The sequence below is a fragment of the Marmota monax genome, unplaced genomic scaffold (genome assembly GCF_021218885.2).
Source record: "Marmota monax isolate L192 unplaced genomic scaffold, Marmota_monax_Labrador192_F-V1.1 WCK01_AAM20220418_F8-fsc00013, whole genome shotgun sequence".
NCBI lineage: Eukaryota > Metazoa > Chordata > Mammalia > Rodentia > Sciuridae > Marmota > Marmota monax.
The window spans coordinates 3,043,186-3,062,187 of record NW_026692202.1 but is presented as its reverse complement, the minus strand read 5'-3'; the positions used below and the strand labels follow the sequence as shown (position 1 = coordinate 3,062,187).

The following is a 19,002-nucleotide window of genomic DNA, read 5'->3' as shown; positions in this document are numbered from 1 at the left end:
AATAATACTGCATCTAAGGTTCCTCAGGTGCCTTACAAACTCCCCTCTCTGCCCCCCAGGCCTCAGTGCTATGTGCACAGCGTGAAATGCAGCAGGCTTGGTGGTGCCAACTTCTCCAAGCCTTGTAAACATGGGAATGGCCACAGTACCTGCCTGCTGTGGTTGCTCTGCACGTTCTCAAGAATCCCCAGTTCATCCCACAGTCACTGACTTATGAGGTGTTCAGGGTATTGGCACTGCATGTATGAGCGAGATGGCATCTCTGTTCTCCAATGGAAAACTCGACCACAACAGCATTTTGGGATTAAAACAAACAAGAAAGCAACCAACAAACAAAAAAACACAGAACAGGGCTAACCTCTGCCTGGCACAAAGCTCCTGAACATTGCCTCCACTTCTGTGAACAAAAAGATAATTCCCAATGAAAACGTTGGCTACTCACCTCCCACATCTGCTGCCTTTGGCTATGCAACTCTCATCAGGGGAGGTGCCAAATAAGTCTTCACACAGCCTTTTGTTAGACTTTTTGAGGGAGGTTTTATTTTCTGTCTGAGTATGGTACTAAATGTCACTCAAAAAAACAGCTGTCAACATTGATAGAAGTGGGAATGTGGAGCACCTTAGGGTCAGGGCTACCATTCAAATCCTTGCCCCTCTGCCCTCTTGCCCTGGAGTGGAAAAGAGAAAACAGGTGCTCTATGCTCTGACCATGGTGGTGCTCAGGCCTGGGGCATCCTGGAGGGCATCAGATGGCCTTCCTTGACAGTCTCATGCCAGTTTTGTTCTAATAAATGTGGAAGGAGGCAGGTGAATACTGGCCTCAGGGTGGGAATTAGAGATAGGGCTTCTGAGAAGGCAAATAAACATTTGTGAAGGGTGGGGCAGGCCACACCAGGCTCCTCCTGAGCACCTCACCACTCCACAAGAAGCCAGGGAGGTGACCAGTGCTATCATCCCATACAGTGGAAGCACCTGAGGCCCAGAGGTCACAGAACCAGATGCCCCCTTATCTGACTCCAGAGTCTCTGTTCCTACTGATGTTACCTTGAAGGGGAGATGAATCAGAGAAGGTGACAAGAAGGCCAAAGAGCAGAGAGCCAGAGTCTTCCCTCCAGACCCCAGGAGCAAGGCTGTTCCCCTGGCATTCCAGCACTTGGTTTTAACTTACCTATCTCAGTTGACTCATCTGCCTGGAGGACACATTAATTCCTTCCTCACTGCCTTGTAATAGGAATTAAGTAAAACAAGAAAGGGAACAGGGCTGTACTAACAGAGTTACCGCACCTCCTACCCACTACTACTTCTTCTTCTTCTTCTTCTTCTTTTTTTTTTTTTTTGGTGCTGGGGATTGAACCCAGGAACACTTTACAAGTGAGCTATACCCCCAGTCCTTTTTATTTTTTATTTTGAGACAGAGTCTCACCAAGTTGCTGAGGCTGGCCCCAAACTTGAAGTCCTCCTGCCTCAGCCTCCTCAGTTGCTGGGATTACAGGCAAGAGCCACCATGCCCGGCTTCCCACTCATTCTGATGATCACTCCTTTCAGCCTCCAGGCTTCTTCTGGCTTACCAGGTGCCAAATGTGCCAATAAGGCAGTACATACACCCTGCCTCAGCCCTGCCACCATGTAGAAGAAGGCTCAGAAGATTCAGCGGGACAATGAAAAAGGACTCTTCTATTTGTGTTAGATAAGTACTATTTTGAAAAATCAACACATATGATAATTTCGTGAAAGTCATGGATTGTTCTAAAGTCCCCAGGGTTCTGAGACTATTGATTTACTGACATGTCTCCCTGTACAAACTTCTAAAAAGAAAATACTGCTTTAAACGTTCCACAAGGAGTTTAATAATTTCAAAAGATTTTTATGGGGCTGGGGCTTTGGCTCAGTGGCAAAGCACTTGCCTAGCATGCGTGGGGCACTGGGTTCAATCCTCAGTACCACGTAAAAATTAACAAATAAAATAAAGGCATTCTGTCTATTTACAACTAAAAACAAAATTAAAAAAAAAAAGATTTTTATGTACAGAACAAGGAAGGATGTCTTTATTTCACATATGCTAAGAGAAATTAATAAAGTAGTAAAACACCCAAATAAAATCTGGGCCTTAACATATCTTTTCCACTCCAAGATGTAAACTGCCTTCTATAGTCAATGCTCTGAAAAGCAACCACACATGACCATGGAGCACAAGCAGACCCGACAAGTCATAGCAGAAATATTTAAATCCACTCTTGGTTCCCTTTCCCCAAGAATGTCAAAATGCAATGCCTGGGGCTGGGGACATAGCTCAGTCTGTAGCGTGCCTGCCTTGCATGCACAAGGCTCTGGGTTCAATTCCCAGCACCAAAAAAAAAAAAAAAAAAAAGTAAAAAAAGCGATGCCTGAAGCTCCTGCCCTCCCCGCCCCACTGTCCAAGTACACTATCTGGAACCTTCATATGACACCAGAAATCTATCTACCATAAACCCAGAGCTCTTCTGAATGGCTTTGTACTGAAGAATTGGACTAAAATGCTAATTATAAAAACATTTCCTTCCCTTTCTGCCCCAAGAATAAGAAGCAGCTCCCTTCTCCATGCTCCCACTGTGACAACAATGAAGAGTAACATTATCTGTACAACAAAGCAGTGGGGTTACCGGGCCACCCACAAAGGCCCACCTGGCCTACACAAGGCCAGAACTCCTGGTTGAGAGCTCGCCATTCCTCACCGTGATGAATCAGCCATGGCAATGGGGCCGGCATTCCTTCCCATCCTCTGCACTGTGGTTGCTTCCTCTATCAGCAGATAGAATTTTATTTGTCCACCTTTGAGTCTGGGTTTGGCCATGGCCATGTGACTTGCTTTGACCTGCAGGCCCCTTGCAAATGTGATGCAAGCAGAGGTTCCAGAGCTGGCCCTCCCTAGCCCCTAGGAACTCTTTCATCATCCTGTAAACAAGCCCAGACTGGCTTCCCAGAGGGGGAGAATGTGCACAAAGGGAAGCTCCAGTCACCCCAGCCCAGATAGGCCATTCCAGACCACTCCACCCAAACACATCAGGCCACATCAGAAGAACCACCACCAGCTGATCCACAGAATGATGTTTAAAAAAAAAAAAAAAAAAGGCAATTTTTTTAAACTACTAAATCCTGGGTGGTTTGTTTCATAGTTCAACTGATACACTCAACATTATCTTCCATTTCCGGAACTCTAGCTTTACTTCAACCTTCTGGTGAGTTTGCAGAATTGAGCATAAGCAGAAATGTAACATGAAAGATAAAAATGGGCTGGTTTTGTTTTGCTTTGTTGATTGAACCTAACACATGAGGAAAATATTTTCAAGTGTTCCTTGAAACTTCCTCCTCCTCAAATTTCTCAACACCATCAGAATAACCTCTGGGATTCTAGCCGAGGCACACTCATACAAGTGACTAGGTTTAGTAGGTATAGGGAAGGTCCCTGTGGCATTATTTGTAAGACTATAAAACTGGAAAACACCTAAATATCAACCATTAGGAAAAAAGATAATAAATCATGATCTAAAATAAGACATATGAAAAAGCAAATGGTTCAATGATTTTTCAAACAAGCAATCAGAAGATGAGTTTTTTGTTTTTAACTTTTTTTTAGTTGTCCATGGACCTTTATTTTGTTTATTTATATGCAGTGCTGAGAATCGAACCCAGTGCCTCACACATGCTAGGCAAGCGCTCTACCATTGAACCGCAACCCTAACCTGGGAGATGGGGTTTTTTTTGGTTTTTGTTTTTAAATATTAATTTTTAGTTGTAGTTGAACACAATACCTTTATTAATTTATTTTTATGTGTGCTAAGGATCAAACCCAGGGCTTCGCATGTGCTGGGCGAGCGCTCTACCACTGAGCCACAACCCCAGCCCTGGGAGCTGAGTTTCAATCCGACATTATTCACTAGAAACTGCCATCCAGGCATGAAGCCCTTCCTTAGCTCACAGGTATACAGCAAGGGGCTGGTATAGACTGCCAGAGTCAAGGGTGGGATATTTATAATTATTTCTTTATTAAAAAAGGCTCAAAGATATTTTTTAAATGTAACTTTTTTCCCCTGGGCATTATAGATTTTTTTAAATGTCTTGCTCAATTATTACTCACGTAAGTCAAAAAATGGAAAACCCAAATGTCCATCAGCTGATGAATGTGTCCACACAACAAACTATTATCCAGCCATAAAAAGGAGTAAAGTGGTTTCAGGATTCTGGTTCTGCATGTAAAGAGCTTGGAAGTCTCCACTCTATCCTCACAAGTAAAAAGCTCGATAAACAAACACAAATCTACAATTTTCCTAGATCCATAAGACAGGTGAGGTCCAGCTGCTGACCCCAAAATGGAGAGAGAGGTGAATGAATACAGAGAACCACAACTGCCCAGACCAGACACCCAACCATGGAGACCCCCAAGGCAATCAGAGCTGGGCAGGGAAGCCTGATCTGTAAGGATACGTTGCTGGAGGCTCTGGGTGGACAAGTCCAAGAATTAAAAACTCCAGAGGCCCCAGGCATCAGAGAGCCTCCGTATTTTTATGGCTTTACCTTCAAGAGCTCTACCATGTTCTCAGTGTGACTATCTGAGAAAAACTCTCCCAAGCCTTATGGGAGGGTCAGGGAAAACAGAAGCATTCTGAAATACTCCAAGTAATCTATACTTAAGGAGATGTGCCCTCAGGAGAAACTAACCAGAGCCTACCCTGAAGAAGTTTTATCTGAGACCATCTGACCTGTGGGGAGGGAGATACCAAGTCCAGCCCACACCAGCCATCCAGTCCCAGCCCAGGGAGGAGCAGAGGAACTCAGGAGAACCAGTGGAGTTTACAGTCCAGAGGCACAGGTCTGCTAAAGGACAGAGACCCAGCCACAGGGTAGCGAATCCCCTCCTCCTTTGCCTCACCACCACCCACTAAAGGCCTATCACAACAGCTCCTTTGACCCAGTACATCAGATCTGACTATCAAGAAAAAATAAAAGGTACAGGAAGACCAAAGCAGAATCACATGATAGAGATGATGGAATGAATTATCACAAAGAATTTAAAACAACTATAACTTGTATGTCAAGGGTTCTAATGGATAAGTAGACAGAATATAAGAACAAAGGAGCAATGTACAGAGAAGTAGAAGTTTGAAGAAAGAACAAAAAAGAAATGCTAGAGAAAAAACAAAGCCCTATAACAGAAATGAATAATGCCTTTGATGGTCTTAGAAGATTGGACATGGCTGAGAAAAGACTCTCTGAACTTGATGATACCTCAACAGCAAACTCCAAAACTGAAGCAATGAGAAAAAGGATTGGAGAAGAAACAAAACAAAACAAACAAACACACACACAAAAAAAAAAAAGAGAGGGAGAGAGAGAGAGAAGAGAATCCAAGAACTGTGGGGTGTGGGGCAATACAAAAGATGTGACATACAGATATAGGAATACCAGGAAGAGAAAAAATGTTTGAAACCATGACAGAATTTCTCCAAATTAATGGCAGACACCTAAACAAAGATTCGGGAGTTCAGAGAAAACCAAGGAAAATGCCAAAATATCTATGTCTAGGCATATTGTTTGCAAAATACAAAAAAAAAAGAAAGAAAAATTAATCCCGAGAGAAACCAAAGAGGGGCAAAGGTAAGATTCACATCCAGCTTGTCCTCAGAAACCACGAAGGCAAGGGAGCGCAGGGAAACGGAAAGTGGAGAGAAAAAACAGAGCACCTCAAAACTCTGTGCCTTGCAATATTATTTTTCAAAAATGAAGAAGAAATATGTACTGTATCTCAAACAAACAAAAAATGAGGGAATTGTAACCAGTAGACCTGCCTTATAGGAAATGTTAAGAGAAGTTCTTAAACCAGGTAGGATAGTGCACGCCAGCTATTCAGAAGACTGAGGCAGGAGGATCACAAATTTGAGGCCAGCCTGGGAAACTAAGCTTGATCCTGTGTCAAAATAAAAAATAAAAAGGGCTAGAAACGAATACCCCAGGGTTCAATCCCCTCTACCACACCAAAAAAAAAAAAAAAAAAGCACAGGGATGGCACTGGGGATATAGCTCAGAGGTAGAGCACTGACTGGCCTAGCACATGCAAGGACCTGGCTTCAATCCCCAGTACTGTAAAAAGGAAAAAAGGGGGGGACCAGGGTGTGTGCAACGGAGATGAAGTACGAATGCGACATCAGAGATGAATCTTGAAAATATTATGGTGAGTAAAAAAAAAAAAAAACCCAACAGGAAAGGCCATATAGTATGTGATTCCATTTAAATGAAATGTTCAGAATAGGCAAATCTATAGAGATTCAAAGTAGATTAGACGCTGTCAGGAGTTGGAGGTATGGGAAAGGTTGTGACTGCAAAGGAGTTTCTTCCTGGAGTTATGAAAACGAATTGAAAAATGAATCCGTGGTAATAGCTGCATGATTCTATGACTGTATTAAAAACCACTGAGTTGCACAAAACCTAAATTGGGGAATAGTATAGTATGCAAGTTATAGTTCAATAAAGTTGTTAGAAAGATAACAAAATAACAAATACGATTAATTTTTTAAAATGTATCTCTCAGTGTTCCATAAGGTAGAATGCAGGTCCTTACATAATATAAACATGCATACTTAAATCCTGGTTAAGGGGCTGGGGATGTGGCTCAAGCGGTAGTGCGCTCGCCTGGCATGCGTGCGGCCCGGGTTCGATCCTCAGCACCACATACAAACAAAGATGTTGTGTCCGCTGAGAACTAAAAAATAAATATTAAAAAATTCTCTCTCTCTCTCTCTCTCTTAAAAAAAAAAAAAAAGATGGGGAAGGAAATGGTTTAAAAAATAAATAAATAAATAAATAAAAATAAATCCTGGTTAAAATCTTAGTCTCACCATTGTTGCAATACAAGGATAATTTTTAGTTACTGAGGCCTAAACAAGACCCTAAAATGCATGAATTCCAAATTATTTAGATCTGCCCTAATATCTAATAGGGAATTGAAATTAACCAATAAAACCAAGAGTCCCAGACTGATACCCCACGGTGCTCTGACTAATGACCAGGAGCACTGAAAACCTGGATTCTCTGTGAACAGATGCAGAAGTTAATATGCTTCTCTGGGTCTCCCAAAGACTGAATGTGGCCAGCAGGAGGGGAGAGGCAGGGAGGAGATGTGGAGCTGGGTTGGGGGTTTGGCAAAATGTTTTCCTAAGAATTAAAGATATATTTGTTGGACCGTGGAGAGGCTCCATCAACCCCACTGAAGCATCCTAAGACAAATACCCAGCTGACGTCCCAATGCTGCCTCTCTCCTCAGTGCAAACCACTTCATATGGATGTCCCTGTCTCCCGCCTGAACAGCAGGCTGCCAGCATGTTAATTTCCATTTTCTATCTCTCAGCATTTAGCCAAGTGCAATACAATCAGCAAGCGACGAAGAAATAAAGCAAATTCATAAAACAGATAACTTACATGGTAACAGGTATGATGTAAAAGAATCCCCCACTTCCAGAAAGATTCACTGAAAAGTTCTTTAGGGAACAAGCTCCCTAACAGTATTGGGACATAAGATAGATTTATGAAAAGAAGAAAAAAAAAAAAAAAGCCCTCAACCTTCCCAGGAAGGAGTCAACCATGAAAGCTGTGGGAGGCTGGGCTGAACTGACCACCCTTGCTGTCAAGGTCCTTGCCCTCACGGAGCACAGCAAAAGAAAGAACTCAAAAGCAGTTGCATTGTGAAGAAACCCCTCTCCCTGTAAGGAATCCAGATACAGACAAAACTTCCAACTGAACTGAAGTCAGTTGGGCCCAAGGGCTTAGCAATAGCCCAGAGGCCCAAGAATAGAGAGAGATTCGGCCTCGGATCAGAGAGGGCTAGAGCCCAAGCAGAGGGAAGGTGCTGGGCCCTCACCTCAGGTATCAGCCGCCTCCTCTTCACGCTGGGGACAGAATCTGGCTGGCCCTCGCTGCCTGGCTGCTTTCGTTTGCTGGAGTCCTGGAGGGCGGCAAAGACGCTGTCCAGAGGGTGCTTCTCTGAAGGCTTGGAATTCAGTGAGCAGTCCAGGGCAGCATCTTCAGCCTCCGTCTCCACCTTCACAGTGTTATTTTTTAGAACTGTGCAGAGAAGAAATAGGACTTAGGGCCACTGAGAGATTGGCAGGGTTCTCTGAACCACAGGTGTTTGAGGATCACCCACTGATACTGTCACTCAGAGAATAACATCTATCTAGTCATATACCTGTGCTTTCCAGCAAAGTGATCTCTATCTTACTAAACTAGTGCTACACAACAAAACCATGTTCTAAGTTCAAAATTGGTCTGTAAGTCTTTTCGGGGGAGAGGTGGGATATGGAGAGAACTAAATATTAACTGTATTGCACTTTTAAAAAATACATAAGATACTTATAACAAGTGTTGAGTAGAGGGGGATGGGAGCAGGCAGTAGGAGACTTTATATTCCCTTCTACATTTTTAGAGTATGTAATATATGACCTATTCAAAAATATTAAATGAGAAACGTTTATTTACCTTCTTCTACATCTTCACCGAATTCAGCTGAGTTCATCTTCTATTCCACTAAATAAAAACACAAACACAAAGCCTTCATTTATTGCTTGATTTACTTCTTAATATTCCCTATCCACAGAGAAATTCCCTTGCCCCGGCTCTGTGCAGTAGGAGGTTAAAGGTCATGTAGCACTGTGCAAGAGCCGGCCTCCTAATCTTGTCTGCAGATGCTCAGGAGCAGTCAGGCCTGGCCGGCAGGGAGCCTCTCTCCAAGACTTCACGTGGGCAAAACCTGTCTTCAAGCATCCATTGAGAGCCACTTACTGAACCAGGGGAATATTACTTGAGCAAATTAAGTCCTGCAAAAGACCCCAATTTAGATGATCACCTTTTAGCCCCTGCTTATAAAACCCTAGCCATGACACGAAAGAAGAGAGACTGTGGGCCCCAACACATGGAGCTGAGGTCTCAGCACTTCAGGTAGCCGAGAGACCTATGGTGCCCATGAAGGCAGCCACTAGATACATGTGACTACTGAGGACTCTAAATGTGGCCAGCCCAAATGGAGACATGCCCCAGGTGTGACATACATACCAGATTTCAGATTTAGCTTAGTTTATAAAAAAAAAAAAAAAGTAAAACACCTCATTCATAACCATTTTACATTGGTCACATTGAAATGATAGTATATCAGACTTGATGGGCTACAAAAAAACTGTATTAAAATTCAAGGCCAGTCTGGACCTTTAGTGAGATTGTATCTCCAAAAAAGGAAAAGGAAAAGGCTGGGGAAAAGGGGCAGAATGTAAAGCCATGAGCCATGGGTTAGATCCTTTATACTACAAAACAAAAAAACACCTCACCTAGTCTTTAAACATAGCTATAAGAAACTTAAAACTACATATGGGGTCCCCTTATATTTTTACTGGATGATGCTAGCCTAGCCCTTCCTTCCACAACAGGGACAGAAAGGCACTGAGGGTTTTTCAGTGCAGGGCTTCAGAACTCTATAGACAATCAGGTTCAAAAGATCAGGTGAGGGCAAGAGGCAGGATGTGTGGGGGGTGCTCTGTCTAGGCAGAGCCAGCCCTGACTCCCACTGCCCCAGGCAGGATGGAACTAACAACATCATTAAGTATAAGGTACAAATGAGTTACCAACATTTGGAAAAAAAAGGTACACCGCAACCTTTAATATTGACATTGGGGAGTTGTTGTTGAACAACTGATTAAGGTGGCTGCAAATGCAGAGTTCTCATTTGGGTAAAAGATAGAAGGAAATAGGACCAAGGAATATCCCTGGAGACTTTTCTGTAAGAGGGATGCCAACTACATCATCCAGTAAACCATTCAAGGGAGAGTTATGGAATGGTGTATGTTCAATATATTGTCCTGTTTAATAGGGCAGGATGCAGGAGACAACAGAGACTGTATCTAGGTGACCTATGTAAAAGTCACTAATAACAGCAACACATATGTAGTGCCTATTAGGTGAAGCCCTGTTCTCAGAGGATCACAATAACCCTGAGTTAGACACGATTGTTTTCATCCCTGTATTACTAACTTTCAGAGGCTAAAAAAGAAAATAAGATATATTTGAAATTTAAAATAATCTCCTACCTGAAAAAAAAAAATGGATACACAAAGTGATATTGAAGGAAAACAAAAAGTCAACTTCAAGGGTTCATCAATTATTTTACCAGCAGTCAAGCTTTAGTGACTCATTCCATTGTATTTCCAGATATAAACCTTGCATCTGATTCTGGGTGTGTCTGAGTGGACCAGAGGGCTGCTAATGCCAGGCAGAAACTCAGAACTGACTCCTGGCCCAGCCTGAGGGCCTATCAGGCAAAACACTTGAGGCCAGCCCAGTGCCCTGAGCTTGCCAAACGCCCTTGCAAACTCTGCCACACAGTCACATAACCTGTTGCCTCCAATCAAAGGCAGGGGCGAGAGCAGCAGAACAGATGGGGAGGAGTGAGTGAGGCAGGTACACTATATACAAACTACATTCTTGACAGAAAAGGGAGAACACGGCTGATAGTTTATTTGAGGGAAAACAGGCAAAAATACTGCAAAGACTCTGGCTAAGCAGAAAAGCATTGAAAGGCCAGACTAACCCTAGAAAACAGGAGTGGATGAAAGAGCACAGCAGACAAGCCCAGGAGCTGAGATTCATCTGTCATTACACTTGCCCACCCATGTTTCTCTGATGCCAGTCACATACAGAGCAGTGTGCAGGCGGGAGGCAGGTGCTGGGTGGAGTCTATGCAATGGGACTTGGTGAGCAGGAAGCTATATTCTGAACCACCACCAGATGACATTACACCAGGCAATTTGGCACCTTTCAATTGTGAGCCCTCCTGAAACTGACAAAGAAAGAGCAGACATGTGAGCCACCTGTAGGTGGGAGAAGAGCTGTGGGGGAGCTAGGAAGGATTAGGGATGAGGTGAGGGGAAGGGGCTGCGGGCTGCCTGGGCTTTCGAGACACCCAGAGTGCATCTGCTTTGGAAAACATTTCTGTGTTCTTTTGTCAACTAGTGGCAGATGCTAGGTTAGCACAGAAATAACCCAGAACACAGGCAGATAGCCATGCGCTTGAGAGGGTGGGGAGTCTCCCAATTGCAAGGCCTGGAAAACCTGCAGCTGCCTCTGGCCGCTATGGGGAGGAGTGAGTCAGGGTCCTCTTTAACATCCCAGCCCACGAGCTGCATGCCCAGCACCAAGCCCCAGTGGCCACTGTGCCTCCGCCTCTTCCTGAGCTATTTTAATCCCACCTTCACCAATCAAGAAACTCGCTGTGTCATTCTGCAACTGAGTGAGAACCAGGGTTCAAATCGAGTCTGTCTGTACCTCCGTCGGCCAGTCGGAGGAGGAAACAGAGTTCTCATTCTTCTTCTGGTAAGGTGCTTTCGATGAACACAGGGCCCGCTTCCAGACTCGGGTCGCTTAGTCCAGCAGCAGCTGGGGACACATGAGTCTCCTTTCACCACAAGGAAGCTACCTGGAAAGTCAGTCTGCTGGGGGGTGGGGGGGCTGGGAAACAGACTCCACCCCACAGTGGGGGAAAGTTTCTGCAGCAGGGCACGCAGGTCACTCCCTGCATCCCTGAACAGAGACAGCTCAGCAACAATGTTGCAGCTGGGTAGAAAGGAGCTGAGTATTGCCTAGCGACCTCCATTTGCTGGTCACCTGTTCAGTGGAGGGTCACAAGCTCTGCTCTTCGTGGGTGGACACGGAGCACCCAGATGCCTGGCATGCCACAGACATTCCTTTCGATTGCATAACTGCAGGTTGTGCAGGAGCCAAGCAGCGAGCAGCCTCTGCAGCTCAGCTTCACTGCTCCTGCAGTGCCAGGTTGCTGCCATTAGTCACCTGTGCCTGTGGACTGTGTGGAATCTCTAGTCCCAGCATTCTCTCCTTTGCAAAACCTTATGCTTCTCAGCACAAACCTCAAATTGTGGGGCACTCTAACCATGCACATCCCCCAAAATCAGTTTCCTACCTGAGGGGTGGCTGTTCCATATCCCTCAAAAAACTCTGCACAAGCCAAGGGAAGAGTTAAATGAATGGAGGAGGAGAGGAGAATCACCAAGACCTATGCAGCTAGCAGCTGTTTCTTGTTAAAATGCCACAGGTTGCAAGATGCTGTTAACTCTCAAACAGCACCAGCCTTCCCCCGTGCCTTATTTAGTTAATGAAAATGCTCCCACTCCCGCTCCCCCATAGGAGCTGGGGATTGAACCCAGGGCCATGCACATGCTAGGCAAGTGCTCAAGCACTGATCTACACTCCTCAGTGCCTCCCTGCTTTTTAAAACAAATAGCCTAGAAAGAAGCCTTAGGTAAGGTGACTGTGGATAACACAGAAAGGTTCAAAATGTTGCAGAGCTCAGAGAAGTAATTTTATTAAAATGTCTTCTAGTCTCCATCCTACATGGAGTGAGAAGGGCAAACCTTAATCTTCCATTTAGGGTGTGTGGTTGGGGAAGATTAGTAGGTCAGCAGGAAAGCTTTCAGTTTACAAAAAGCACCAAGGGAGGGTAATTCCAAATGTTCAGAAATAACAGGATGCTTTAGCCACTCAAATATCAAATTACAACGGACAAGGTGTTTAAATTGGCTACAAAGATACAGTAACTTGCAGGGCTTGTGGTAACCCTGTGTCTCATGCTAGAACAGGGATGAATCTGAACCCTGCCCATCAACAGGCACCTGGCTTGAGGTTGGTAGGGAAGCTGAGGGGGGAGAACTGTGAATGTAAGGCTTAGAACAAACCATGCCACAAAGAAATAAAAATCCCAAACAGTTACAGATTATAGGACATGTTGCACTTTTAGAGTTCATCTTAAAAGGAAGATACTTAAAGTATTTTTTTCTTTGTAAATATTCTTTGTACATGTTCAGGTACAATATGTTAAGTTGAACAAAATTCAAAAGGATTTTGAGTTTAAAAGTGCCCTGTACAACCACTGAGTTACTGTTTTGGAGGCAAACATGATCACTTTCTCCAGCCCTTCCACAGCTGTCTCTATCAATGGTTCTCAAAGTGCGGTTCTTAAAAAGGGTTGCCAGCAGCAAGCTCACATGGCTTGCACCCATATTGTGACTCTCCCAGACTCCACCATTAGTCAGGTGGGTGGTCTCAAACAGGCCATGGTGGGTGCAGTATTAACATCATAGAAATTGATTCTCACTACAAAGAAGGCAGTTTTATTTTTTTTATTTTTGGAGGGTCAGTTTACCATAACAAGATCATGAGATCAAAACTACCTTCATAACAACACTAGATATTACTGCCCTTGTACTCTTGTTCTTTCACAGGTCTGTAGGGGAGTTTTTCAGAGGCTGAATAAAGAGGAAGTATAGAAATTCTTTTTTTTTTTTTTTTTTTTGGTACTGGGAAATAGAACACAGGACCTTGCACACTAGACAAGCACTCTATCCCCAGCCCTCAACTGTCCTCTTTTAAGCCAGATATTAAAAGAGATTTGCACTAGGCATGTTTGTGTATGTCTGTCATCCCAGATATTTTGGGAGGCTGAGAAAGGAAGCTCACCAAGTTGGAGGCCAGCCTTGGCAACTTAGGCCCTTAGCAACTTAGCAAGACCCCATTTCAACAACAACAACAAAAAAAAAAATTATAAGGCTTAGGGATATAGCTAAGTGGGAAAGCATTCCTGGGTTCAATCCCCAGTACCAAAAATAAATAAATTTTTAAAATAAAAATTTTTTACAGAAGGTTAATAAATATTTAAGTATTTTCCAGCTTTAGTTTTTTCTTTCTTTTTATTTGTTTGCTTTCAAAACTTTACTAATATCAGAAAAAATGGAAGTTTAGGCCACCTAGGGCAGGTTAGTCCTGTGAAGTTGGCATTATTTTATATTGTTTATTGGATTTTAACTAATTACATAATAGTAGGCCAGCTTTAGTTTTTCAACATGGTAAATGCTGATAGCTATAAACCATGAAAACAAAAGCTCTTCAGGGACCTCAATAATTTTTAAGTGTCTAAAGGGATCCTGAGATTGTTTGAGAACCCTGTTTCTTGCTTTTTTCATTTAAAGTTTCTTGCTTTTTGTTGGTACTGGGGATTAAACACAGGGTTCCTTAATCCCTTAAGCCTCATCCTCAGCCCATTTTTTATATTTTATTTAGAGGGGTGGTCTTGCTAAGTAAGTTTCTGAAGCTGGCTTTGAACTTGCAATCCTCCTGCCTCAGCCTCCTAAACCACTGGGATACAGGTATGCATCACCACAACTGGCCTTGAAATGTCTTTATCACTACTTGTTTTAGTTTGAGTTCACTCAAGAACAGATCTTGAAGCTGGGTACACTGACACAACTCCTGTAATCCCAGCTACTCAGGAGGCTGAAGCAGGAGGATAGCAAACTCAAGGGCAACTTAACAAGACCTTGTCTCAAAATAAAGAGTAAAAAGAGCTGGGGGGTGGAACTCAGTGGTAGAGGGCCCCTGGGTTCAATTCCCCAGTATGGGGTGGTGGTGAAGGGAGCAGATCTTGAGACAGGGATTTGGAGATTGAGTAGTCTCTTTGGGAAGAGACCAAGGAAGGCTGAAAACCAATAATGTGCTAGTTGGTGGGGCACACAGTACCAGGCCTCAGGCAGTGACAGGTGTCCACAGAGGGTAACCTCCCCACACAAGGCAAGTTTCTGGAAGCCATTTCCTTTTGACCCCTCTGTACACCCGCACAGTACTATGAACACTCAGTGGAGACTCAGTAAAAATACCAGCCAATATGGTGTGGAAAGTGCTGTACCAAGAGCTTTATGGTAAACTTACTTATCCTACTAACCCTGAAAGGTAGAAACTCTTGTCACTCTTAATTTACAAGTTAAAAGGGAGGCAGGATTTTAGGCAGAGAGGTTGCCTCAGAGAACATTTAATGGAGTTCCCTCTCATAGGTGTAGGACCCAAGGCTCAGGAAGGTAAGCACTATATACAAGAGCACTCCATGGCTTCTATGTGATGCACAGGGAGCTACTAGTCTGATGTGGGATGAGATCAGTCCTCTGTGGGGGATCAATCAACTATGGATGTTTTTGACAGGGATCACAATCAACAGAGGCAGAGACAGGAAGACCCAGAGGCTGAAGATGGAATCATGGGAACTGCTGTGTAAGTGAAGGATAAGTAAGTGACAGAAGATAAAACAGTAATCAGAACTATCTAGGTTAGCGGACAGTGCACTGAGATTTCTACAACAACCAAAACTCAACCTCTAGCAAATACAGGCTGTGTGTCTCAGCTGTGCAGAGCAGCCCAGTACTCAAATTTTGTGATCTGGAAGCAAATATTTCTAAACTCGAACACAGAACTATGAGACCGTTTTCCCACTCTGAGGAGAAAGAATGTTAATCAAGGCTAATTCTAGCTGGGCAGAATGGCACATGCCTGTAATCCCAGCGGCTCAGGAGGCTGGGGCAGGAGGATCACAAGTTCGAAGCCAGCCTCAGCAACTTAGCAAGACTCTGTCTCAAAATTGTAAAAGAATTTTAAAAGGGCTAGGGATGTGGCTCAGTGGTTAAGTGCCCCTGGGTTCAATCCCTGGTACCAAAAAAGAAAAAGAAAAAAAATGTAATTCTAGGGGGAAAAAAAATCTACCTAGGAATTAACTGTTAATGTCAATCAGGACAGAACTTGCTTTCCCTCAACACATTTATTTCAAAAACTCTAACCAAATATTTCTATCACCTACAGAGCCTCACCCACTCGAAACGAAACTTCTGACCCTGAGTCACAGCAATGAGCAAAGACCAGAGAGCAAAGGACCTGGGCCAGTTAGTTTAACACTGAATATAAGCCTAACTCTTGGGTTGCACTGTGAGCACAGGAATCCTAGTCTGGGGAGATCTCCATAAATATTAGAGTTACTAATTACTGATAATTTGCAAAAAATAAATAAATAAATAAAGCAAAGAAAATGGGGAAAAAAATGAATGTGACTTGGACTGAGATGGCCTTTAATCACTATTGTTTTTTCCATTATACAAAGCTAGGAAGTTGAAGCGTTAAGACTTCAAATACAAAACCTCTTTTGGAAGAAAGAGCTAAGCATTAAATTACGCGTAAAGATTCAAAATCAATTGTTCATTTTAGGGCTACCCAGTCAATAATAACATACTTCAAAGTTCACTGGGGATATCTCAACTACGTAATTAAAAAATGCCATAAAGCACCTGGAAGGAAATATGCCCAAATGTTAATTTTACCTCCAATTAGGAGGATTATGGATGATTCTTTCCTTATACTTTCCAAATATTCTACAGTGTGAAAGCAATTCTTTGACACTGAAAAAGAAATTTATAAAAATGAAAAATAAGAATCATAATAATCCACAGGGCACGGTGGCACATGCCTGTAATCCCAGCAGCTCGGGTCACTGAGGCAGGAGGATCATGAGTTCAAAGCCAGCCTCAGCAAAAACCAGTAACCAAGCAACTCAGTGAGACCTGTCTTGAAATAAAATACAAAAATAGGGCTGGGGATGTGGCTCAGTGGCTGAGTACCCCTGAGTTTAATCCCTGGTACCAAAGAAAAGAAAAGAAAAGGAAGGAAGGAAGGAAGGAAAGAAAGAAAGAAAGAAAAGAATGGAAGAATAATCCACTAGGCATGATAACATACCCCTATAATCCCAGCAACTCAGGAGGCTGAGGAAGGAGGATGGAATGTTTGAGCCAACCCTCAGCCAACTCAGCAAGACTCTGTCTCAAAAAAAATTAAAAGGCCTGGGATATAGTTCAGAGTTAGAAGGCTCCTGGGTTTGATCCCAAGTACTGCAAAAAAAATTAAATAAATATAAATTAAATACATATATATACATACACACACACACACACACACACACACACATATATTCCTGCTTAACTATACAGTACTGCATACCTGTAATACCAAAGACTGAAGTAGGAGGATTGCAAGTTTGAGGTCAGGCTCAGGAACTTAGAGGGGCTGGCCTGGGAAACTTAGCAAGACCCTGGCTCAAAATAAAAAATAAAAGGGACTGGGGATATAGTTCAGCAATAGCACCCGGGTTCAATTCCCAGTACCACAAAAAAAAAAAAAAGAGAAAAAAAACCCCAAAACAAAACACACACACACACACACACACACACACACTTCTTAGAGGACATGTTTCCAAATTTTTCATGTTTATTGGTGGGGGGATGTTACTGGGGATTGAACTCAGGGACACCTGACCACTGAACTACATCCCCAGCCCTATTTTTGTATTTTATGTAGAGATAAAGTCTCACTAAGTGTCTCAGCACCTCACTTTTTGCTGAGGCTGGCTTTGAACTCATGATCCTCCTGTCTCAGTCTCCCAAACCACTGGGATTACAGGCCCGCACCACCGTGACGGACTAAATCTTTCATCTTAATCCTGGGCCTAATCCAGCCTGTCAAAGCCCCTTTCCACACATGGCACCCAGGACTGAACAGTTTTTTAAACATGAGTTGACTGACAGAGATGACCATGAAGTCTGACATATGGTACAACCCACCCTGGAATCCCAGGTACTTGGGAGACTGAGGCTAAAAAATAAAAAGAACTAGGGCTCAGTGGTGGAAGGCTTGCATAGCATGAGTGAGGACACAGGTTCCATCCTCAGGTGAATGAGCAGGGAGTCCTGCAGAGATCTGACTGCAGGGAGCCTCCTTGAGCACAGGAAGGAAGAGGATAGTAACCTGAACTGGGGCACCTAGGGGAGCAATTGGTTGGCAAAGCCCTTGACTCTCGCAGGAACAGTCTCTTCCCCAACTGACCCATGGGTTCCACAGGAACATATTCTCCAGTGCCTGCACGGGCGGCTGGCTGGAGTGGCCTCTACGCTCCTCTATCAAGTTCTCTGAAGAGCCAGACCAGGCCCTTTGTCAGAGCAGCGTGAGGCTAATCAGAGCTGCCAAAGGCTTGTGGCTGGCCCCAAGTCACACAGGACAAGCGGCAGGCCCAGAAATGGGAAGTACTTGGGCTTCCTGAAACTTTAAGGTTCAAATCCCAGACAGCTGACTCAGGAATCTGTCCTGCTAAATCAGACACATCCGCCTGCTAGGCTTGGGACTTGCCAATGGGCTGAAGTACAGGTCGGGGAAGAGCCGCCCGCCCGCAGCTGTGACCTCAGACCACTCAGGGGCAAATCCACCTCAACCCCAGACCTGTTTCCAGATGTCAAGTGAAGCAAATGCTCATTACCAGATTCCCTGGAGAATGTGAGCCTCAGAACAGGAATGTGACTGGACCCGGAGACAATGGGAACTGTGGCATGTATAGACTCTGCCACACACAAAAGGTAAAGCACAGAGAATATGCTCAGGTCATCTTCAAGATGTCATTAATAAAACAAACTCAAGGGTTTTAAAGTCTTATCAAAGACCAAAACTTTACTTCAACTCTTTCACAACTACCACATTGCATAATTTCATGACTCTGCTACAGGCCACATTGATTTTTTAAAAATAAATATAGAAAATGAGGACAGCAGCTAATATTCATGTAGCTGGCTCCATGCTTGAAGGGTCTTACCTATGTTAACCCAGGCAATCCTCACACGGGCCCTCTTACTGGGCAGATGGAGAAAAAGAGGGGCCAGCATCTGTCCTCACTAAGGGGATGCTGCCGAGACCAAGAAGAAGGAAAAGGAGTCGGGGGATTCCTAGGATGACAGCTTCCTTCCAGTTTTCCAGGGAGAGCTGGAACTGAGGAACGGGGCAGCAGCACCCAGATCTGTTTTCCCCTTGCGATTAGGCAGCCATCTGTGGCCTGGGCTCAGTTGTGGGAGCAAATAAACTAGCTAGATGAGCCGTCAGCCAACCAATGCAGCTGCCCTTGAATAAAACGGAATTCCCTCCTAAACTTCAGAGTCAGATAAAACTAGGTTAAAACCCTGGTGTTTTTTTTAAAGAGAGAGAGAGAGAGAGAATTTTTAATATTTATTTATTTTTTTTAGTTCTTGGCAGACACAACATCTTTGTATGTGGTGCTGAGGATCGAACCAG

At 43.7% G+C, this 19,002-nt stretch overlaps 1 protein-coding gene and 1 long non-coding RNA gene across 4 annotated transcripts in view; one reads left to right on the top strand and one right to left on the bottom strand.

Annotated features, from left to right (window-relative positions):
- The window catches only part of Bend3 (BEN domain containing 3), a 33,286-nt gene that overhangs the window by 10,003 nt on the left and 4,281 nt on the right, over positions 1-19,002 (bottom strand). Inside the window, exons 1-3 of one of the 3 annotated variants that reach the window (XM_058575279.1) lie at positions 11,338-11,450; positions 8,506-8,553; positions 7,889-8,091 (exon numbers count right to left, since the gene is read on the bottom strand). In XM_058575279.1, the coding sequence (XP_058431262.1) occupies positions 7,889-8,091; positions 8,506-8,542 (240 nt within the window). In that variant the 5' untranslated portion in view covers positions 8,543-8,553; positions 11,338-11,450. Of the gene's footprint in view, positions 1-2,711; positions 2,942-7,888; positions 8,092-8,505; positions 8,554-11,337; positions 11,451-19,002 lie in introns of those variants that run through there. The other 2 variants (XM_046430529.2, XM_046430537.2) reach the window with 2 other exon arrangements.
- Positions 11,054-17,033, top strand: LOC124083784 (uncharacterized). Its single transcript, XR_006848908.2, has 3 exons — positions 11,054-11,385; positions 15,055-15,123; positions 15,706-17,033. It is a non-coding gene; the product is annotated as an uncharacterized LOC124083784 (long non-coding RNA).